Consider the following 24,466-nt stretch of genomic DNA (forward strand, 5'->3'; position numbering starts at 1 on the left):
AAATAGGGATGTGAGTCATAACAGGAGATCAGGATTCAAAACATTTCATGCAAAGCAGTACAAAGACATTCAGTTAACCTCTCATGTCCTGATACTGATGTTAGAAATTCTTTTATGCATTGCAATATTGGACTTATGCCTGGTGGAGAAGCTAAGCATACTTCTTTTGATGTAACTAGGGCAACTCTATTTAATCAGTGGTATAGGTATCTCGTTTTAGATATCTAAATTGGATTTTTTTTGCAAATACCCACAGTTATGAAACAGCCCATGACCTTCAGGACAGGATAAAATTTTGCATTTCTTACCCATCTGGACTTAGGAGAGATTAATTTCATGCCTTATATTACTTGCAGGTTTCATCTTTTAGAATGCATCTCTTCAACTGGAAATCAGCTGGGCTAGAAAGAATGTACATTATTTTAAAGCCCCTTCTATTGAGGAATCGCAGGGTTTGATTGGCTAGAAAAAAATTAATTCACTCATTTCTTTGTTTCTATTAGACAGAAAGAACTTTTCATGCAGCATCTCCCATTGGCCTGTACCTCTCATTGCCCTGTAACAAAGTTCAAATCTGTGTATGAAAATTTTATCCCATGGTCCTTCAACCAGAAATGTGGCTCTCAACATCTCCCCATTACAGAAGATTCCTGTCTGCCTTTTCACAGAACCGTTTAGATTGGAAAAGACCTTTAAGATCATTGACTCCAACCAATAACCTCGCACTGCCAAGCCCTCCACTAACCATGTCCCCAGGTGCCACATCTACACGTCTTTTAAATACCTGCAGGGGTGGTGACTCCACCACCTCCCTGGGCAGCCTGTTCCAGTGCTTGACAACCCTTTTGGTGAAGGAATCTTTCCTAATAGCCAATCTAAACCTCCCCTGGCACAACTTGAGGCCATTTCCTCTCATCCTGTCACTTGTTACCTGGGAGAAGAGACAGACCCCACCTCACCCCAGCCTCCTTTCAGGCAGTTGCAGAGAGCGATAAGGTCCCCCCTGAGCCTCCTTCTTCTCCTGGCTGAACAACCCCAGTTCCCCCAGCAGCTCCTCATACAACTGGTGCTCCAGCCCCTTCCCCAGCTCCGTTGCCCATCTCTGGGCCTCTGGTGCTCCAGCACCTCAGTGTCTGCCTTGTTGTGTGGGGCCCAGAACTGAGTGCAGCATTCGAGGTGCAGCCTCCCCAGCGCCGAGTGCAGGGGGACGGTCGCTGCCCTAGTTCTGTTGGCCACACTGTTTCTGATACAAGCCAGAATGCTGTTGGCCTTCTTGGCCACCTGGGCACACTGCTGGCTCATATCCAGTCTACCACTGACCAACATCCCCAGGTCCTTTTCTGCCAGACACTCTTTCACAAGCCTGTAGCACTGTGCAGGGTTGTCGTGCCCCCAGTGCAGGACCTGGCACTCAGCCTTGCTCAACCTCATACCATTGGCCTCAGCCCATCGGCCCAGCCTGCCCAGACCCCTCTGCAGAGCCTCCTGTCCTCCAGCAGATCAACACTCCCCCCCAGCTTGGTGTTGTCTGCAAACTTACTGAGGGTGCACTCGATCCCCTCGTCCAGGTCATTGACAAAGATATTAAACAGGACTGGCCCCAGCACTGAGCCCTGGTGAACACCACTTGTGACAGGCATGCTGGCACACTGCTTGAGGTTCCTCAGGCAAGCTGGGAGGTTATCTCCCGAGTACAGACTGAAAGGGAAACTTCAGCTCTGTTGAAATCAATGAAGTTTGGCTGTTGGCCTTAGCAGAGCAGTTAAGTCTTTTTTAGGTTAACAACATAGTAAACAATTTATTTTAGAAATGTTGTCTGCTCAGGGTTACCTGAAGGTCATCCTTATGTCCATGCTTACCTGCCATTGACCATGAGCATTCTCTTGTGACCTCAAATGTTTCATGCATGCTACCACCTCCAGAGCCCATCCCTCTGGGTAGATAAATTGGTAAGGACATCTGACAAACAACTGTCAAACTGCCTGACAGACAGCATGGGGGTGGCAGGCCAAGGGGAGGTAAAGCATGACAGAGTTGTGGTCGTTCCCTGGAATACAGGTACGGATGCTACAGCTGAGCATGACTGCAGGGAGCTCCCCACGGGCTGATCTTTTTGGGGAGCTACGCTGAAGCGAAAGAATACCTAACAGTATACCTATACTATGCAGAGAAAGAGATTATAGTGATTTCCTGAAGTATCGCAGACCTGAGCACTGTGGGGCACCGCACTGGGATCTATTTGCAGGAAGCTCCTTGCAGGGCTGTGGACTGTATCTATATTATATTTGGCACAAGGGCTTCTGGTCCTGAATGGGATCCTTGGGCAGTGATGCACTATAACAATTAAATAATGATAGTAATAAAACTTGCCTACCCAGTAGCGTACATTTCATGCAAGGTGAGATGGCATCATAAGTAAAGCAGTTCTTCCACCTTGTGGTGAGCCAAACCGCTGCTGGAGGAGTTTGTACATCAAAAATCAGACTGCATGCAAACACTATTAAACAGAGCCAGCACACAAAGGGCTATTGCTAGCACAGGACCTCTCTTGCAGACCGATGCTACAAATATTCACTAGCCCTGTTTTGTAAGGTCTTGTTTGTGTCAATGTTTGTGTGCATGTGTACACTTATACACGTGTATATAAACGAATAGTTTTGTAATGCCCTCTAGCGATCCCAGCCCACAGATGCTAGGAGACGTGGTGTAACAACAGCTGGTGTGTCTCTTTTATCTTCCTTGGTTAAAAAAGGCCTTTATTCAATGCAACGTGCAAGCTTTGACACCCTGATAAAATGTACCGGTGTGGGAACAGAGTGTGAGCACATCACAGACATGGAAAATGTGACCTCTTTAAAAAGTGATTGCAGCCAGTTTCTGCAAGCAATGCCATAGAACTAGAACCATTTGGCGGCAGTGAAAAACTAATCTGTGCTTCTCTCCTCATTTCTACTCTCTGTCTCTATTTTCTGCTTTTTACCTCCGGCTATTGAGGCAATCATATAGTCTTTGTTGTGTGCATCGGGGCACAATTCAACACAACTGGGTCCAGCATCTACAGTCAGTTGCCACAGAGTAAAGCCCAATTTCAAAAGCAGTAATTAAATGTCAACTTTGTACTAATGCAATAGAGGTATATTGAGATATATAATTTTGTAGTACATGTTTTACATTTAGACAACCTTTAGTCTTTATGGGTGGAATTCATCTCTTCTAACATCAGATGTGTAAAATACAGGTATCTGGTCTGAAGTGGTCACCTTAGTTCCCTCTATAATCGATACAGATAGATACTTCTGGAGGATAATTCGTGTAATCTGAAAACAGATGTGTAAGATAGGTAGAGTGAGTATTTCTCCAGGTGTCTCCTTCTGCCTTCATTGATCACAGAGTCTAGACAACTACCTAGACTAAAAGCAGATGAGCCATTTAGAGATAGGTAAATCCATATTAATCTTTCTAACATACCAGTGATCTGGCATAGTGATGTTATCAGCACCTCTCACAATAGTTTGCCTTATTTTAATAAATCCAGCAGATTCTGGCATTTCATCAGAGGCTGCTGCCACCCCTCCCCTGGATCACTGCTGGCGGTCCCTTGCCCAGACTTCCACAAAACCACGGCGAGGCCTTCGCTCTTTTCCACCTGTTGGCGCAGGTAAGCCAGGCACAGCACCTACATTAGTAAGTCAAAAAGATCTTATCAACAAACCTCTGCAAGATAGCTTGGCAGCTGGGAAGCCGTTGCTTTATCTCTAATTAGAAATGGGTGGGTTAAAATCACTTTTGATAAACCAGATGTTTTGAAATAAGCTGCTCTGGACAAGAGCTATGCACAAGAATAACTAAAACATTCTCAGACCCATTGGCAGATGTCTTCAGTAATTCCTAGAGATTTCTCTAATTACATATTATTGCTATTTATATTATTAGAATATTATTATATTATATAATTATATTATATTATATTATAATAATATATAATAATATTTAAAAGTATTTAATTATTTAATTGTTATAAATAATAATTCTCTAATACAGTAATTCCATAAGATCTCTACTAGCTAAAACATGCACCCCCTGACATAACTCCCAACCTCACCGCCGCGGCCCTGCCCCGGGGCCGGGCCTACCCCTCATTAAGATGGCTGCCAGGGCGAGCAAGACTACAACTCCCAGAAATCCGTGCGCCACTCCGCCATCTGATTGGTTTCCTAGACCCGCGGGGAGCCAATAAGCGTCGGGGTCCCCCCGCCCTCCTTGGGGGTGCGGGTTGCTCTGGCAGTAATGCATGACGGGAGTTGTAGGCTCCTTGCCCTGGGGGCAGCGGAGGGCGGCGGCAGCCGGGGCGGCCTACAGCGCCTGCGCGGCGGCGGTGGGGCCCGGCGGGCCCGGCGCGTGGCAGGAAGCGGAAGGGGGCGGCCGGGCTCTATCCCTGACGTGTCTCTCCGAGGCAGCTGCCGCCGCCGCTCGCTCTTGCCTCCCGTCCGGCGGCCGCCATGGGCAGTGAGTACCGGGGCGCCTCGGCCGGGCGGCGGCGGGCGGGAGGGGACGGGAGCGGCGTCTTCGCGGAGTGCGCGACGGCCAAGGTGCCGCGGCTCGGCCACCGGCTCCTTTTTCGCAGGCGCCTGGGGATGGGCCCTCCTCAGGGGCGGCGCGGCGGCCCGTTCCCCGCGCTCCCCTCCCCCGCGCTCCCCTCCCGGGCGGCGGGGGAGCCCCTCTGAGGCGCCGGGGCCCCATGGCCCTGGGGGCTGCCCGCCGCCGGCGGCACTCCCGCCGTGGTCAGTCCTGCGCCCATTTCCCTTCTCTTGTACAGCAGCTCCCTCTGGGTTATCCGCCCCCCCCATCTCGCGGTGAAGGACCCGTGTCCTGGTGATGGCAGATGTCCCTAGGGAAGGGACCTGGCGCTGCCATGCCCGGCGGCCGGGCCGCTCGCTTGGCGGGCACAGCCAGCCCCAGGCCCGGGTGTGCTTATGCCGTGAGGAGACAGGGAGCGACGGGCAGTCAGGCTGGCGATTGCTCATAACGCTTCCAATTACCAGAGTAAACTATAAACAGTGATCTGAAGTCTGGAGGTAACCTGGGTGAATGGCAGTCTTCAGTCTGCTACTTCGAGAAAGAGCTGCTTGAAAAATCATCTTAGTCAATTGGAATAGTATTGTAGATGTAGGGGAGAATCGCGATTTGCTTGAAGTTTAAAACCACAATCCAGTGTAACTTCAGACAATTAATCGTTTGAAATGAAGTAAATAATTTTTATGGGCTGGTTTTAAAGTGTTACAAAACTGCCACTGAAGTTGCTGCCTTCTACAGAAAAGTGGAAAGCCACCAGTAGTTTCAGGTCTTCTGCATCATCATACACTTTTTAGTTCAGAATAGCCCAAAATATAGGTGCAGTCTGAGATTCATCTTAAGAAGTTAAGCATTAACTCTGTTCAAAATCAGATCTCTGCTCGTAGGAGAACTTGTGACTTTGCAGATACCCTCTTCTTTTGTATGCTTAAAGACTCAGACTTTTCAGATCAAAGGCTGTGTCCTTTTGACTAGGAGGAGATCATTGCGTGAGGTGTTTTGTAAAGTAACTTGAATTGTTGCTTATGACAGCATGAAGGAATTCTTAAGCTGTATGGCCTAAAAGTATTGTATTTCAGGTGGTGTATTTCTCAAATACCAGGTTAGGGGTGAAGCTATTATTAAATAAAAGTTCAAAGGTATTGGTAAACTCATGCAAAACAATGGCAAGGCGTTTTTTGCACTGTCAGTGTACTTAGTAAAATGGGAAAACTCTTGACTTTTTTCTTTTTGTTTCCAGTCCATGCTGTACTTACACAGAGATTCAGCTAGTATGGTATATTTAGAACAGATAAGAACTTTTTAAAAAATCAAAACAATGATATACGTTTGTCCTTAACTGAGACTTTTAATATGTAAAGTACATGTCCAAATTCAGTTTTACTTGAGCTTTTCCCAGTGTTTGTTGTATTTGTGTGTTCACTTTGTCTTTTTAACTAATTTCCATACAGTAAAATTTCTTGAAGTAATCAAGCCCTTCTGTGTTATCTTACCTGAAATCCAAAAGCCAGAACGGAAGGTAAGTTAATACAATTTTATTCACAGGTTTGTATTTGTGTAATATAAAATGTTTACAGCTTAGTTTGCATTTGTGGGATTAGGATTTTATTTTTTTTCCTCTTCGGAGAATGGCAGCTTTAGGCAAAATTGTTTTTAGTGCAGGGCTTGTCTAGCACACCCTGTATTGTGGGTATTGTGGATACGGTTGTACAAGAATATATTTGCTGGTAAATGCAGTTGTGCAGTTGTGGTTATGCCACAGCAGTGAAATGTTGAAAGCAGTATATACCAGAGTGTAAACTACAATAGTTTAAAATAGCAACTTGAAAATCTTTGCTTCTTCAGTTCTAATCTGAGGTTATTTGCTAAGATAAGCCTCTCTCTTTTTTTTTTTTTTTTTTTTTTTTTCTCACCACAGGCTCTTTCTTAGAAAGATACAAGACTCATTTCTGTGAAAATACTAGAATTACTTTCCATTGACATAAGCTTGTCTATTTGGGTTAAAGTTTCAATAAAGCTTTGACGTTTTCCTTGGCCTTACATAGTATAAAAGGGATGAACAGTGAGTTATTTTCTTTAGGATGTCCTGTACTTTGTCCCTCATGAGAAAATCAAGTGTGCTTTAGCTACTATGAAAGTTTGCCTGATTGACTAGATCTGGTTATCTTGACAGCTTTATCATCTTTGGTTGCTGGTTTTTGTTTTTGTTTTTTTCCTTTAGATTCAGTTTAAGGAAAAGGTACTATGGACAGCTATCACACTCTTCATCTTCTTAGTATGCTGCCAGGTATGTTTCTTTCTCTTCTTTTTAAGGAAGAGCTAAAATGTTTAAAGGATATTATGAAGTCTCTAATCCATTTTTCCTCTGTTGGTTGGAAATGCAGATTCCCTTGTTCGGTATCATGTCATCAGACTCTGCAGATCCTTTCTACTGGATGAGAGTGATTTTGGCGTCAAATAGAGGTATGGCCAGTCTTTCAGGAGGGTGGGGTTTTTATAGCTTGAATCAAAACATCTTTGGACGTGTTCTTACGTTGCACTCCAACAACGAAAATATCTGAAGTAGAGGGGGATAAGTCATTTTATGTATTATGTAAAATCATAATCCAGGGTGGCATTGGGAAAGGCATAACTTTGTGGACAAAATGAGTTTATGGTTGGCTGTGTGCAATGTTATATGTACAAAAATCAAGGAGCATTTTGGAGTGAAAAGGATTAGGGAAGAATTACCTGTATTGCTGCTGTTGCTGTCTTTTGTATATATTTCAGGTGGTTTATGTTTCAAACCATATTACATGAGTGTTGTTTTCTGGGTGACATCTTTGAGTCTGTCTCACAGAAGACTAAAATTCATGATAATTTATTTATAAAGTTTATAAAATAGTTTATGTTTTTATATATATGTAGGGTTTATATATATAGTTTATATAGTACATATAGTTTAGATTATAAAAATAGTTTATAAAAAAAGCCTCTACATTTTCTTGTAGAGGGAGTGGTGACAGTTTCTTGAATTCACTTTGTCATTATATATCATTTGAGCTATTTATTAGTTTATATCATAATGAGATGTGCCCATATGCATGCATGCAGCTTGGTGTACTCCTGAAAAAAGTTTGGGTTTTCCTGTTTAAAATTACAGATAATTAAGTGACTCATTGTCAAAGGCAGAAAGCAAATTCCTATCTTGTCCTGGTTTCAGCTGGGATAGAGCTAAGTTTCTTCTTAGTAGCTGATACTAAATCCAAAACACAGCATTGTATGAGAATAATGTTGATAACATACTGATGTTCTAGTTGTTGCTAAGTAGCGCTTATCCTAAATAACAGACTTTTCAAGTTTCCCATGCTCTGCCAATGAGTGGCTGCCTAAAAAACCAAGAGGGAGCATAGCCAGGACAGCTGACCCGAACTAGCCAAAGGGATATTCCAAACCATAGAACGTCACGCTCAGTATATAAACTGGGGGGAGTTGGCTGGGGGCCACCCATGGCTGCTCGGGAACTGGCTGGACATTGGTCAGCAAGTGGTGAGCAATTGTGTTGTGCATCACTTGGTTGGGTTTTTTTTTTCTTTTTGGGTTTTATTCCTTTCTCTCCCTCTCTCTTCTTTTCATTACAGTTATTGTTATTGTTGCTATTGTAATATTGTGTGTTGAGGTAAGAACAAATTAATAATTGAAATACAAATTTTACCTTTTTCCCCCATTCTCCTCCTCATCCCACTGGGGGTGGGGGGAGTGAGCGAGTGGCTGCGTGGTACTTAGTTGCCAGCTGCGGTTAAACCACAACGCGTGTTTTATGCGGAGTAAATCTGTTCTGGATAACAACAGTCTTTTTCAGTGAATGTGTTTTTTAAAAGGTACTAAGGAATATCACATTACTCATCAGACTGACTTTTAACAAGCTTCTGCTATTTAAACCTTTTACATTTGTGGAGGTTTGGAGTTTTGTATTTTCTCCATCATGGCATAAAGGGTGGAAAAAAGCAGTTTTGAACTTCAGAGGTGCCTGGGTATGGTACACCCCATTATTTTCTTTTGTTGCTCTTCCTGTGTCCATCAGGTACATTGATGGAGCTGGGGATTTCACCTATTGTCACTTCTGGGCTCATCATGCAGCTCTTGGCAGGTGCTAAGATAATTGAAGTTGGTGACACCCCAAAGGACAGAGCTCTCTTCAATGGAGCACAGAAATGTGAGTAACAGCTGATATTCAAGGCTGATGTTCTAGAGTATCTAAACTTAACAAACAGAAAGTGTAAACTTACTGTGTGGTGAATGTTCAAGTCGGGTACATGGGTTTCTCTCATGCTGTGTGTTCATGTTGTGCCACAGGTTTCTGTCTTTAATCAGCCTTTTACTGTCTGCTTTCTGGCTTGTTAGCTGTTTAGCTTCAGAAAGGTTTGAAAAGGAAAAATATCTGCGATTGGCACTGCTGCTGTAATCTCACCAGTTAAGTAATACGTAGACTGTGGGGACTGAACTTTTCAACTGTGTTGGACAGTGTTAACCTAGAAAAGTTACTATTAGGATGTTTGTTCTAGTTGTTTCTACCTTGCAGTATCAAGCATGGCTTGTTCTCAGCAATAAGAGATCTCTGTGCTCAGTTGATAAATGGCTTTTAGAAAAATTTGAGTGTTCTTTAGCTATTTGATGCTGTATTGCACTATTTTACTGATCTGTTCACTGGGAAAACAATTCATAAATTGCTACAGTAATATCATAACACCCTCAGTTTTCAATATCTAAAGCAACCTTCAGTGAAGTGTCTGTGTGTATTTGTATTTTTAGTGCCAGATTTCAGACAAACACCTTACCTTTGAATTTAAACATCCTGTGACAAATGTATTCCTTCCCAGTTTTCTCTACAAAGAGAAAGTGGTTTGTATTTCTCTAATTGCCCACTGACCTAGATGTCCAGAACAAATATGTACTTTTTTCTTCTTATTCTACAGTGTTTGGAATGATCATTACCATTGGACAGTCTATTGTCTATGTAATGACTGGGATGTATGGAGACCCATCTGAGATGGGTGCTGGTATCTGCTTGCTTATCACGATTCAGGTGATTTCTAGTCCTCTCTTGCTTTCCCTCTGAAAGAGTCAAAAAGTCCACCTTACGGACTGCCTGCCCAACATGCAGAGATTGAAGTGTGCCTGCTTCCTCATTCATATATATATATATATATATACACACACACACACACCTTCCTTCTCTTTTAATACAAGTTACTTTTTTAACAAAATTTAAGAAAGGATGGGACTAATGCTGTATTTCTTTCTTTACTGTAGCTATTTGTTGCTGGATTGATAGTTCTGCTCTTGGATGAACTCCTGCAGAAAGGATATGGTCTCGGTTCTGGCATCTCTCTCTTCATTGCTACCAATATCTGTGAGACTATTGTGTGGAAAGCATTCAGCCCCACTACAGTGAACACAGGACGAGGTAATATGGCATAGTCTGTTTTCGTTACAAAATTTTTGTACAAAAAAGGCAAAATCTATTTTTTGCAGTATGTCAACTTAAATGGCAAACGCTGCTGCTAGCATCTTGGCTGTGTAATTGCCATGTAGTGAATCTTGTTAATACAGCAAGTGCTCCTACACAAGGTGCAACTACAAAGACATTTCTCTTTAATTTTGTAGTGTCTTTCAAGATATTTCCTGAACTTGAATTTCTTACGGTGCCTCCATTAAAACTCAATAGTGGTAGACTGCCATTGTATTATGGTTGCTTCCCAGCTTACTGACAAATATCATCTGTTTCTTTCTGCACCTTGCATTTTTTTTACTCTTTGCCCCAAAGACCTTATTCTCCGAATGTTACAGAAGGTGATTTTGTTTGGTGCTGTATAATAGAAAACATAACTGAGGTTATCGTATTTTCTGTAATGCAAACAATAACTTGTGTGTCACTGTGAATGATGCTAGAAAGCATGCTGCCTCTCATCCAATTTTTTTGTTTGTTTATTTGGTGGGGAGGAGGAAAGGGGTAAAGACCTTAGTGAATGTCAGTATTTCTGGAGACCAATAAAATTATCTCATTTGATCATTGGGTTATGATTTAGTTTCTAGGCCACTACAGGGAGATTTAAAAAACAAATTTTGGACATACTGTAGCTGATATGAAGGATGGCAGTAGGAAAAGTCTGACAGCATGCTCTAGATGCAAGAGACTTGGAGATATATCCCATTCTGAATCCTCTAGTTCAGAAATATACCTAATGGGACAAAGCACTGAAGTTGGGAGATAATCACAGCACACCTAACTTGGTTTTTCTTTTCCTTTCCAAGGCATGGAATTTGAGGGAGCCATCATTGCTCTGTTCCATCTTCTGGCTACTCGTACAGACAAAGTCAGAGCTCTTCGTGAGGCTTTTTACCGTCAGAATCTCCCCAACCTTATGAACCTGATTGCCACCATCTTTGTCTTCGCTATTGTAATTTATTTCCAGGTCAGTTGGAATAACGAGGCCTGTGAAACTGTTGATATGGAAGTAGATCTGTAATCTGCTTCCTTCTATGAGAAATTGTATTTTCACTTTCTAGTGCCTTCAGAAGATTCATTTTTGTACCTGCAACGTTTGAATGTTCATTTAACACTAGCTTCTCTTAATCTTACTGTAGCCACATAATAGACTTCAGACCAACTTTGGTCACTGAAAAAAACCCCACATATGAACATGTATGTGCAGTATTGTCTAACCCAAATGCTCTTGCTTTTTACTGGAAAATACTCTGAAGTCTTCAAGCCTGTATGTCTCTTACTGTTTGTTGCAGCAAACTGCTGATGAATATAGAAGGTTTTAATGTTTCTTTTCCGGGACACTATGTTCAGTCTTCTTGAAACTTTAGATTTCTTCTGATGTCTGTGTCTTTCCATGCCTTCTTATATGTGTGTGTTTAGACAGCCCTGCAGGCTTCCAGGCCATTTGCAGAAGTGTTCACATGGATAGCCTTATGGGTAGAGTATGTGTAGTTGCACAAAATGATTGCAGGGGTTTTTTTCTGTTGCTGTCAAGGAATTGCAGTTGCATTTATGACCTGTGGTATGGGTTCATGCCAGTTGTAATGGGGGACTTTCTTTTGAAAACTTTTCAGGGCTTCAGAGTGGATCTTCCTATCAAATCTGCTCGCTACCGTGGCCAGTACAACACCTACCCTATCAAGCTGTTCTATACCTCCAACATTCCCATTATTCTTCAGTCTGCCCTGGTGTCAAACTTGTATGTCATCTCCCAGATGCTTTCTGCTCGCTTCAGTGGCAACTTACTGGTTAGCCTGCTGGGCACTTGGTCTGTGAGTATTCCTTCTAATCTTGCATACAGCTTTATAAGACCACCATTAAAATGCATGGTTAAAGAGATGGTCTCTAAATATTAAGGCACACTTCTACAGGTGGTCATGTACACTGAAATTAGCCATTTGTTTAATGGTAGAGTATGAGACCAGCTGTCTTGAGTGTAGATGTTAGGTCTCCATTTAACTTTTACCTTGGACTGTTCTTTGCTGTCCTAGGTATTTTTGCTCTTCGTTATTGTATTCGATTTCCACTTTAGAAACTGCTTGTCATAGTAAAGTTGAATCTCTGTGTGCTGCTGTACTGGTAATGATACACAGTGATATGAAGGTGATATAAATCCAGACATAGCCTAATGGCTAAGAAATAGTGAGGTCACCTAAGTTACTAAAGAAAAGGTGACTTCTTTCTTCTAGGACACGTCATCTGGAGGCCCTGCTCGTGCTTACCCAGTTGGTGGACTTTGTTATTATCTGTCACCTCCAGAGTCCTTTTCTTCAGTGTTAGAAGACCCTGTACATGCAGTTGTTTATATTGTATTTATGCTGGGCTCCTGTGCTTTCTTCTCCAAGACATGGATTGAAGTCTCTGGCTCCTCTGCCAAAGATGTAAGTTTTAAAATGACAAATTGTGTAAGCTTACGTGATGAGAACAAATGGGCTGTTGTAGGAATAAGACTGACTGTCTTCTGAAATAGCTATTTTGCTGGTAATCTTGGTAATATTTATTGTTTGTATTGACAGTGACTGTGTCTTTTTTTGTAAGTGGGGAGGATGGGGGCAGAATGGGGGTAACTTTTTCCCCGTTTTCTTTACTGCTTTTTCAAGAACAGCGGCAACAAAATTGCTTTCATTGGCATTAGGAAACTTTCAGCATTCCTGTGTAACATCTCATCAGTGCGAGGGCAGGCGAGGTAACAGGAAAGGTAGAAACTTTCTGTGCCAAGTAACAGATGCGCTGTGTACAAGGCAGCTGCCACTTAACTTCCAGGTAAAGCTTGAATACCCATGCCTGGCATAGAGAATTCTTAACTTCTTTTGGGGGAAGATTAACTAGAGGTTGTTATTTTTAATTTGAGAGCACTGATAACAGAGAATATAGTGCAGCGCATTAATGTACCTGAGCCTAGCTTCTCAAAATTTCCATTTGCTACAGGATATTTGATATTCAGCAACTGTATCATTCTGAAATTGGAATTGGAAAACAAGATGGAAAATAGTTGTCATCGTGGTATGTTTGTATTGTGTGGTTTTGGGTAGGAAATCAAGCTTGGCAGCCATATGGAATAGCTTAATCCATTCTTTAACAAATATGTAATAGTTGCACAGTTACTGTAACAGCGTGAGCACTCTCTCGTTTTGGACTTGAATTTAGCTGCTTGTCAGGCATGCAGGGAGGCACTCACAGCCATGTATAGCCAGATTTTTATTTCAGTATAAACCAATGTACAGCTTTTAACACTTTAATATACTTTCCTTATACTGAATAAAATTATTTTAATTTCACGTAAACAAGGCCATATAAAAATTGGTGAATCATTACTTAAATGTTCACTGTATGGTGGAGGACTGGTAGCTTAATCATCTGAAAGTGTGTTTTCTCAGTACATTAGATTCAGTGACAAGCACCTTTAGAAGGTCCCTTGCTAGAGTTTGTTACCCTTTGTTTTTAGTGAAATGTTTGCAGGGCTATATATTGTAACCCTGTGCAATTGCAGAAACCCAGTTTAAGAATAATGTCCCAAGAAGGCATTCTTTTAAATGTACGGTTTTTAATATGGCCCCACAAGCTGTTTCCCACATTCATTTGGACTAACTGAAACGGTGTGGATGCTTTATAGGATTGTTTTGCTAACATCTACTAAACACTAATCAGGAGAAGGGTAGGTGGCAGAACAGGAACTGAATGGTGTGTATGAAAGCCTACCAATTTCCAGAGTTTCCTTGTCTAGGTAGGACTAGAATTATCCAAAAAGCTTTGTGTAATTGAGAGTGTGGAAAAGTGCCTGTGACTGCAACCTATCTGAAGTTAAAATACTGGATATTTTAAACTCAGATGAATAATATAAAAACCAAAACAATACCAAAAAACACCTAAACACACCACCATTTACTGAAATGTCTTGCTTCCGTTTTCCTTCCCGTAGTACTGAGTTCCATGGCCTTGGCAAATAATGCTAAACTTACTTGCTCCATTCCTTGATTGAATACAGGTTGCCAAACAATTGAAAGAACAGCAAATGGTAATGCGAGGCCACAGAGAAACTTCGATGGTACATGAACTAAACAGGTGAGCTACACATTTCACAGGCTGTTTATGCAAGGTGTTATGGGGGAAAACACATGGCAAACTTTGCTTTGACTTCCATTTTCTAGATTCTAGAACAACATTCTTTCAGCTTCATAACGTGCGTGAGACGCAGAATATTGTCTCGTTAATGGAAGGGTGGTACAGTACAGCATATTCTCGCCTTACAGCTAAGAGAATATGCCTTAAGTTCTGGGGGTTGTATTTTCCTGTTCTTACTTCTTTTATAGGATAGCTAATAATGAGCATTTGAATTTACTTCACTACTTCAACCTGATGCACAAGTTGGGTTTTTTTACTGTAATTTTTAATGTGTTACGTCTTGAGTACTGTTTTCATGCAGACCTTGCTTCTAAAACAAGTAGTTACTTAAATCTACAAGGTGCAGAGGTAGGCAGGGGTCAGCCTCTAGGTTTTCTAACTGCAGAGTAGGACCTATTCATCCTTCATGTTACAGAAAAGTTATCTTAACTTTAGACTTCAGTCGTCTGCAAATGAGTTGAAGAGCTAGTAACCATAAGCTTAATCTGTGTGCTTGATTGCATGGTAGACTGCAATACCTTCTCTTCTTAGCTTAGCATTTTTTTTCCCCTCAAATTGGGTTCAGCTTTTTATTTCCTTACCTGGTATACTGGCACTATTGCACACTTCTTACCTTGTATTGTGGACCCAGGAGAGAAGGGAGTATTCTGCTATTGACTCTTTTCCTTTCATCTAGTTTCATTCTTGGTTTTTTACCTACCTGGTTAGATTATCTCTGTAGTGTTCTTTCTGTTCTTGGTGGGATTGGTTTTCTACAAAAAAATCTGCCTCTTAATTTAGACACTTCCCTTAGATCCCATATGCCACTAACCCTAGAATATTTGTTAGTATCCTGAGCAAACCTGGCACCTTTTCTATTCTCATTTTGTGTTTTACAGGTACATCCCGACAGCTGCTGCGTTTGGTGGTCTCTGTATTGGCGCCCTCTCTGTGTTGGCAGACTTCCTTGGGGCAATTGGGTCTGGAACTGGAATTTTGCTTGCTGTCACTATCATTTATCAGTACTTTGAAATTTTTGTAAAGGAACAGAGTGAAGTTGGCAGTATGGGAGCTCTTCTTTTCTAAACCTAGCTTCTCATGGACCCAGGAAAGAGGGGAGGAACATTCTCAAATATAGCCAGTCAGGTGAAAAGAAGTAAAATAAACTTGATAATGCCATTCTATAGGAACACATATTTTAATAATGTTTCCAAAGCGCATTCCCTTATGTTCAAACTTTTCTAGCATACTGTTTGCATTTTATAAATTGAGGAAATATGTACAAAATATTTTTTTTTAAGAAAGTTGTTTGTTAATTATGTATTAGGAGAATCAGCTTTCTGATTTGGATTTAGTTCAATGACTCTTGAAATTTTTTTGGAGCCCCTTTCAAATTTAGTATACCTGAAGCTTTTACAGGTTTTAATAAATGTTTGTTAAATGAATGTTTGGAAGGGATTTTTTTCCATTTAACTTGTTTTTGCAGCTCCTTTGCAATGGTGGTCAGAAAAATCTCTCCCTCTGATGCTCAAGTTCCATAATTACAGTTACAAGCACAAACAGTGTTTAATATGTTCAGGTTTGTGTTTGGGGTTGTTTTTTCAGTATGGCAGATTTGGAAGGCAGTTGTTTCTTTTTACTAAATGATATCTCTAACTCCAAATGTTTTGTCTTGTAATCACTGCGCTAGACCTTGTCAGATGTTGAATATTGGCTTGAGACTGTTGTCAAGTTTCTGTATAAGGTGGGAATGTGTTCTTTCCCACCACCCCTCCTCTATAAGCAGAAAACTCAGGTCAATCTAGATTCTGCCAGAGTCTGTGCCTAAGAGTTGCAACTTCAAAACTTGGTCATACTGGCAGCTTTGTAAAACATTCTAATTAGTTTTCATTGCCATTAGTGGTAGTTCTGATGCTAGCTGAAAGAAATGGACGTTATGGCTGCTTAGATGCAAATCTGCTTGTGCTCTTTGCTAAAGCTAAGTTTCATTGATATAATTAATTCTGGTCTTGTAGCAATCGGGATGTTATCTGACTACTCATACCTAGTGAATTTTGAGTCTCATTGCCACAAAGGAGTGTGAAAAGAATGTGTGCTACTTGTCTATTTCTATAGGCCTAGATATGAGACCCTTGTCAGATAACTCTTGTAAGTTGCTTATGTGGAAGCCTTTTCCATCCTATAATGTCATTGATTCGAATGGTGCATAGAAAAGTACCTTTTCAGAAGGTATTGGGACTCCTGTTTTTGAAGATCACGCCTTCAAATTGGAGAAGTTACATTATTGGCTTTAATGGACCAGAATAATACTTAATTTTCCATTTTAATTTAGATTGTCAGTACTAATCAGGTGCCTAGGACCAAATGCAAATATCTGTGTACGAGTCTTGTAAATACACTTTTCCTCAATCAGTATTGGACGACATGGAAACCAGAATGAGGAGTTATAATATTGGAATGTTTCTCTACACTGCATCAACATGCCTTCTGTGCATTTTGGCATGTTCGGCTAACAGTATATGAATTACTGTTTCTGCTTGGCGTGTCGGGACTCTTACATACCCAAGGAGCACGGATGACATCCAGAAGCCCTTGTTAATGCACTGAGCTCAAATACCAAATGTGTGAGAAATCTGCAAATTCGGGATGAGATACACCTATCAATCAAAGCGAAACTCCTGGGGTGAGGATCACGATTGGGAAAGGGACAAAAAGTATTAGGATAAAGTACCCGTGAAATGCTCGCTTCCAACCATTCACTATTACTTCACACTGTGTTCAATAATTTTCCTGTCTTTTATAGAAAGTACTAGCATGCCACAGCACCATTTTGATGTGAAATAAGGGACGGTTAATAAGTGACTTTCAAAAGAGAGGGAAGGAGCGTGGTATGGTTCTTCTGCTTTGGGGATTTTGTTGTTGCTGGTTTTTTTTCCAGGAAGCCCAATACAAATTTTATTTTGAAATAAAAAGGACTCCACTTTTGGGCCCACAGCTCTGGCTGGGCTGGAGCTGTACTTGTATTTTTGGTCATATCTGTTTGAACCGGTTGCAGTTTAGACCATTAGCTCTTCAGTGTCTAAGCAGCACTTGTTCTATGCATCTGTACTTTTGTTGTCTAGTGGTGAAGTCTTTGTTATCAAGCAGCTATGTCCTCAAAGCAGGACCTGCTGGTCATACAGTGGACGTTCACAAAAAAGAAATAATACCTAAACAATCTGCTTTATAAAGAAATAAAGTACATCTTTGGAGCTAATGTTTGGCTTTTGGTGCTTTGAATACTGTTAAGGTTCTAACACTTGTTAAGTAATGTTGCCTGCCTACAAGACTCTGAGTGATCCCTCTCAGAATAGCTTGTTTAAGAGTGTCAGTGTAAAATAAAGACTAATTGTGTGTACTCCAAGGTCTTCTCTCAACAATAGGTTGCCAAAATAACAGAACCTTACCCATTCCTCTGGGCTTTCCTGTTCCAGAAGAATTGTAATTCAGAAGGCATTTCACAGGCAAATAGTGGGAGAGTGAGGTAATGATGCATCAGTTTTAACAAAAACTGTGTTTCCACATGAAATGCGTGCCAGTCTTTTTGTAGCATGACTTTAGTAACAGGAATTAATTGAAACAACACAACTCAAAGCTCATGATACTCCTAGTATTGTTTTGCCCTCTGAGTTTTTAAACTTAACTTGGAGTAAGGAAAAAAAATAAATTTCCTCCTGACTAGAAATACCCTAGTACTTAAAAGCAAATTTATGTAAAATACTGGTACTGGGTGCAAGAACTTTGTCCAAGATGCTGGTTGTGTATGAACAGCATTAGTCGTTCTAAACAGCAGTGTGATTTCTCCCTTGCTCTTTTACGTTCCCTCGGGAAACTTGCATTAATAACTGGTTGCTGTAGGAATATTGTGTTGTTGCACGTATGATCAGAGAAGTAATTGAAGTCACTGTAGATGAGTTATCAGCAAGACAGCTAGGTGAAATGCCAACACCGAGGCAAAGTCTGAGATCCTCTTTCTGCTGGTAGCATTTCAGTGCAAAATTATTCACACAGCCTCTTACACGCTCTCGATTTCACATGAAAGCTTGTGCCACAGCACTGAAGTGTCGAGTGTTTGATTTTGTCCCCATCACCATTATTCATGAGGCCTTAAAAATCATCTGGTTTATTTCTAGTTCACTAATTCCTAGGGCCTATCTCCATATAATTTTGAGATGGTAAACAGACTTTTTTTTTTTTCTTAATTCCTTGAACGTTTTGTTTGTTGTTGGATATTTATTGTTGTTGTTTAAAAACAAATTCCCTTTGGCTGCAACTGTAAAGGTTGTTGCCTTACTCCAAAACATTTCATGGCTCTGCTCCATCGATTTCTTCTGGGGATAACCCTGTCCCTGTACCGTAAACAGTCTGTGATTTGTGAAATAGATTTCTCAGCCAGCTTTCAGTAAAGGAGGAAGCCGAGTGGCCTAGTAACTGCTTTTCCTAATTATTCTCTCTTACAGCGAGCAATAACAAGCTTTAGGCAGCCTTCAATTTGATCACCACTTTGGGGAGTTGTGTGCAGGCTTTTGTAAGCTGCTGTTTGCTTACCGACGTGGCGTGACACACTGACAGGTCCTCAATCAGCCCTCGCTGCCTGGAATACTAAAGCTGCCTCCTGATGCCCAGCCGGGTGCTGAGCGGCCGTTCGAGCCCTGGTTATCACGAGCAGAGTGCTTTCAGGGAAGGTGTGCAGGAGAGGGACACCGATGACATTTCTGAAACTCTGTTTTGCTCGGTACGCAGCCTCCGGCAGCTCTCCCGCACGGACCCCCAGCCTCCGCCCGGCGAGGTCAGGGTTTGCACTGCGGCCAGGGCCGGCGGCGCTGCTGGCTCCCTCCCAGCGGCACCGGGAGATGTGCAGGTGTTCAAACAATGCCTGCTTGTTGTGGGGGGCCTGGCTCTGGGAAACGCAGCCCCCCCCAGCTTCGCCAGCCCTTCCCGAGGATGGCTGCTGGCACACGGAGGGGAGCGCTCGCCCGCCGGGTGGCAATGTTACGCTGCGATTCGAGGCACCGGGTTCAAGGCAACTTGGGTCGGTGAAGTGCTGTTAAACCTGCTCCCAGTGCACGTTCTTCCCTTTGCTGCGGTGCTGGTGGCTGTCACAACGTCAAAACTCGGGAACAGAGTTAGCCAGTACTTATTGCACGGTATCGTATTGTATTCTTAGAACTGGCACCAGCACTGAGGCTGTTTGAAGCCGAAATGCTGAAAATGATCGCCTTCTGTTGGAGAGTTTATAATAATTAGAGTATTTTCTAGTATTCTTCAAGCACGCTAGGTGTCAAGGGGCAGTTGCTGTTACAGCCACTTAGTCGTCTGCGTATGGCTACAGGATTTAAGCCTAGACTGAGGCAGTTTATGGGATTGGAAGGAAGACCAAAAAAAAGAAGCATTTAAAAACAAAATCAACATCCTAAGCCGGGGACCTAATTAGTCAGCTAGACTTTAAGCTGCCGTTTTATAATATGTGACTGGATGGATCGGCTAAAATGGGAGCTCTTCTGTGGGCCAGGTTCTAGCAATCCTCTGGCTATTGCTAAGGTGATGCTAGCCAAGCTGGCAGCGCTTGGCAGAAAGGAAATACCCTGACAATTGGCACCTCCTTTGGCAGTTGTATCAGAGGGGCCAGAGACTGAATGAGCACAGACATGATACGCTTTGTCATCGCAGAGTGGGCTGTCAAGGTCAGAGATGGGATGTCTGCTCTGAGACATTTTTTTTGTTGGAGAACAGGAAGACTGGGCCAGTCAATTTTCCAGCAATACGAATACCTGAGAGCTTGAAACAGAGGGAACAAATAGAACAGTTAGGATATAAATTTTTAAAAAGCTGTTTCAGACATTTTTTCGTATTGCTTTGGAGAAAATCCGGATACATGGCACATATAAAATCCCAGATTCCCCTTCTTATATGTTAAGTCTAAAGAGGATGATTCTAAAAATGGTGTGAGCAGTGTTGGGGGAATATTAGCTATCTGAAATCTGAGATGAGTATTATCCACTTTAATCTTCAGCACGTCTTTAGCCATTTGATGTTCTTACAGCTCTGATGTGTCTCTTCCGCCTGCCTGTGGTGTGAAGCTTTAGAAAAGAAGGCAGCTGCAGACATAAGGGAGAAGGAAACAGTAAGCAGAACGTTTTGCGTGATTAACTTCACTATGGAAGTGTGAATTTTCTATTTGTTTAAATAGCTTTATCTTTTGGCAATGCAAGAACAAGGAATTGTTGCTGCTGCTGGATTCCCAAGGGCTGCAGAACTATGCCTAATGCATCTAGAGCAAGGGCTTGCCTGCCGTGACCACAACTGTAGTCATTTACACAACGATGTGGGATTGCAGCGCTCAGCTGCGGCCAGTAACCGGTGGGTGTGTGGTGAGAGGCCAGAGCTCCATGAAGGAATTCTGGGAAGAAGCAACCAAGGCGGTGAGGACACGTATCCTTTTGAAGCCAGGATGTACTCAACGTGAGTGTATCTAAGAATGCTCTTGAGCTCCAGGATTTTGATGATTGCTGGCAACAAATCGTGAGTGTGCTGTGCTGATGGGGGTGGTGATTAAATATTGCAAAGGGGTAGCTGCCTACTACATCTCCCCAGTAAAAGGAAAGCCCAGAATACCTGGGTACTATAGAAACTGATGTTTTGTTTAACCTTGGTATCCCAGCCTGACCTGGTGTTCCCTTTTCACTATACAAAGTTTTCTTAATATTGTACAGATGCAGAAGCTTGTAAGATAGGGAAGCGTGTTTGCTAAAAGTGCTTAGAAAAGGAACTAATTATCTCAGACGTTTTGAGGATAGAGCTTGAACTGGTGATCTTTGTCATAAGAAGAGCTTTTTTTTAACCTGGCCCATCTTGCTTTGAGTAACTCTTGAAAGCAGGAGAGATTTACAAGGGGGGGGGGCTTTAACCTTTTTAGGTAGGTAGAAAAGAACTGCCTCTTATCTCAGCACCTCCTATTTCTTAAGCAGTACAGGCTAGTGGAAGCCAGCCAACATTTGGGATAAGGCTTATCTAATTTAATGATGGGACACAGTAACAGAAGCTGGGGGTCTAACACAACTTTCTGCAACTGAGGAACATTGCTGTCATTTTTATTTAGCTTTCAACATTTGTATCTCCCTTTTTGCAGTGGATAGCTGGAAGCTTCCATGGCGTCTCTCATGTGTGAAAAGAAAAGAGCTCTAGCTCTAGGGCAAATAAACTTGAAGGGTTGCCATTTTTCTGAAGTCTATTCTTTGCTATTACTTGTATTGCCGAAGTTGCTTGTTTTGCATGAGAGTGCCCATTTTGGTGGGTATTGGCTGTAATTATGAGAGAGATATTTGGCTCCAAAGGTTGTACAGTCTGAATAAAAAACATTTAAGAAAAAAAAAAACCACTCAAAAACCAAAGGAAATGCTGTAGAGAAGGACAGGACTTGTCCTTGGTCATACAGCTGATCACTGCAAGAGTCCTGACTCAAATACAATGTCTCTACCACACCATCTCTGTACATACCTCTTCTGTTGATGTTGCCTGTTCTTGAAGCACCAGAAAGAAATGCTAACTCTGTAGAGTTTGAAATACAGATTCAAATTGCACTTGTGTATGTATATAAAGTAGGTGTCTTTAGAACATAACCGTGAGCAGCTAATTAATGAAGTGGTACACTTCATTCTGTCCTTAATCACCAAATCAGTGTGTCAGCAGTGAGCTCATGCCTGCAGGAAAAAGAGGGTCAGAGAATCAAGTGGTCCATGTGCCAGCAGGGTCGTGTTTTTCTTTGTTCTTTCAGAACTGTTGAGACATCACAGCCTTGATGTTATTTCATCCTTGTAGAATATCTCTACTTGTCCAGAGTGTTTCCTTTATGCATAGTCCATTAAGCGATGATCAGAGCTTTGAGCGCCTGCAATTCATCGAGTTTAACGCTTCACGTTTACTATAAGAGAAGGCAAAACCATTTCTCTGTGGTTTTGGTTGTTAAAAGTAATTGCTATAAAGTCTGGATCATCTACCCAAGCAGTGCAACAGACTGATGCTACCAGGGTTCTAGAAGGCTTTGCTGGAGAAATAATGAAATTGCCTGAAAGCTGTTACATTGCTACGGCCCAGAGAGCTTTGTTATGAGCATAATGAAGTAGAAGCACCCTCTAGATATCAGGAGAAAGGATCATTATTTATCCTGGGCTCAAGCCCACAACTCGGAAGACCTGAATAAAAGCCTCTGTCCTGCTTTCTTGCGTTCCATGGGTGTGTCTGTGGTGGGAGGTTCTTGCATGAAACAGGTATTGCTCGTGTAGGAGCTTCAGTCCTTCTGTGGATGTGACCCTTCCACCATCCACACCTCACATTTCCCACTGATAATGTGCTGCAGCAGAGGTAAACACGTTGAAGGGCACTCTGTGTCCATGAGAATGGGGCAGTAGAGGAGGAAGGGAGGGACTAAACAGGACAGAATTGAATTTCTTCCTGTGGTTGTAGTTTACCAGGGCATCCCTGATGTGAGCTGAGGTGCTGCTAGCATCCTCCAGCATTTAAATGGGAGACTGGGGTGGAGGGGAGGTAAGAAGGGAAACCCTGTCATCTGCATGTGGCCCACTGATGGGTTTATCTCTTGGCTCCTGAGGAGCTCTGCTGTGCTCTGGTTCCTGCTCAGGTCGGGGGAGCAGGGGGCTGATGGACTTTCAGCACCTGGCTGGATATCTAGGAAATTTCCATCTCTGTCCGATGTTCCCTGATAGCTGGAGAGGGAACTTGTTTGCTGTTTCTACAGTAACGGGAAGGTTCTGTTATGAGGGGATTTGGCATGAGGAAAGTGTGAACAAGGACAGGTTCTGTCCCTGCTGCAGAGTCACTGTGTTACCTTATGGCTGGGTACCAGTGACCCTTTCTCAGATTGGGATTTGTTAAATGCCTTAAAGTATTTGTATGGGGAAAGCCATTCACGGAAGAGCAGTGCAGTCTGTAACGATTCACTGCTATGTGTTTTGCACCTTTTTCCATTGAGTGTTTCTGTTACTAGTAACAGTCCTTATGTTACTTGCTACCTTGAACGGTGGATAGCGTCCTGCTGGCCTGGTGGGTTTCCTGTGTAAGCTGTCTCACAAACACATCCTGAAGAACCAACCAGATCAAAACCGCCTGTCTAAGCACAGCCCTGAAGCACGTACAGCAGGCTAAGCTAGACCATGCAGCCTACTGCCCTGTTTTCAGGAAGTATGTGGGCATTGTACAGCCTGTAAGAGCCAAGCACAAGCATTGTTAGTTAGAGACCTCAAAAAGTCTCCTCTTCTCCCTGCCCACTGGCATTCACACATGAGACTGGTGCTTTCCGGCACGTGCAGGCGCTCCAAGTCAGCATCCCCCAGCCTGGAACCTTCCCAGCAGGTACCTCTGTCATCTGGAAGGTTGCTGCTTTGTTCCATTACCCAGCAGAGCTATTACTGCAGCAACAGAGTGCAGATCTGACCAGGCGGCAGCTTTGCCTTTCTCTTGTAAATCCTCTGGCAGGAGCCTGATGTGATTCTTGCCAAACACCTCTCTAAATGGTAGGAAGACCCAAGAGGTTTCATAAGCAGCATGAATGCCCGGAGATGTGGGCAGCAGAGGTCAGAAATGGCCTTTCTTCACCCTGTGTCAGAGCTTTGTGCTCACATAGATGTCTGCTGGAAGGCACGAGAGGCTGATGCCCATGGCTCCCAAGTCAGGTGGGGCACAGGAATTTTGCAAGCTTGTTGAATGTGACCTTTTAAAGGGCTTGAGATGAGCTTCACGCAATTTGTTTTCATCTTACAACAGCAAGAGCGCTTGATTTTCTGTAACACTGTTTTGCTTTATTTCTACCTAAAAGACTTAGCGATTCCTGGATGTACATTTGTAATTTTCTCACTTTCCCCTATGTACATGTTCCATGGGTCTTTAATTGCCACTTGATGACTGCTTACCTCCTGTCCCAGCCTGAGTGGGATGGGGTTACCCTGCTCTGATTCTGAATGAGGGAGTGTGGCTGGTGTTTCTGAAGACAAGTGATGATATGTGTGGATCCTCCTGGCAAGATCCTGCTTTCTGCATGGGACAAAGCAAATTCATCCTCTGAAGAAATCTATCTGGAAGGACAGGACCCTTTAGGAATATATAGTTATCAGTCTCTCTAATCTTAGGTGCCCATCACCTGTATCCAAGTTGTACAATATAGATGTCCAGAGGGGCCAGAGCCATTCAATAAAGCTGCTGCTATAGTTCTCT

General features: G+C 42.5%; 1 protein-coding gene across 1 annotated transcript; it reads left to right on the forward strand.

Annotated features, from left to right (window-relative positions):
* Positions 1-4,383: 4,383 nt before the first annotated feature.
* On the forward strand, positions 4,384-17,456 carry SEC61A1 (SEC61 translocon subunit alpha 1). The gene is made up of 12 exons (XM_055805640.1): positions 4,384-4,506; positions 6,024-6,091; positions 6,794-6,859; positions 6,957-7,035; positions 8,636-8,767; positions 9,528-9,637; positions 9,865-10,018; positions 10,867-11,027; positions 11,674-11,871; positions 12,289-12,480; positions 14,085-14,161; positions 15,100-17,456. The coding sequence occupies exons 1-12, from the start codon at positions 4,500-4,502 to the stop codon at positions 15,284-15,286; spliced, it is 1,431 nt and encodes a 476-aa protein (XP_055661615.1). The 5' UTR covers positions 4,384-4,499; the 3' UTR covers positions 15,287-17,456.
* Positions 17,457-24,466: the final 7,010 nt, after the last annotated feature.

Source organism: Falco peregrinus, chromosome 5 (assembly GCF_023634155.1).
Source record: "Falco peregrinus isolate bFalPer1 chromosome 5, bFalPer1.pri, whole genome shotgun sequence".
Classification (NCBI taxonomy): Eukaryota; Metazoa; Chordata; class Aves; order Falconiformes; family Falconidae; genus Falco; species Falco peregrinus.

Bases quoted from the DNA above. Each gene is read 5' to 3' on its own strand.
- SEC61A1 (XM_055805640.1), top strand. The intron at 11,872-12,288 runs GTGAGTATTCCT...TCTTTCTTCTAG, and splicing joins GCCTGCTGGGCACTTGGTCT to GACACGTCATCTGGAGGCCC. The intron at 12,481-14,084 runs GTAAGTTTTAAA...GATTGAATACAG, and splicing joins CTGGCTCCTCTGCCAAAGAT to GTTGCCAAACAATTGAAAGA.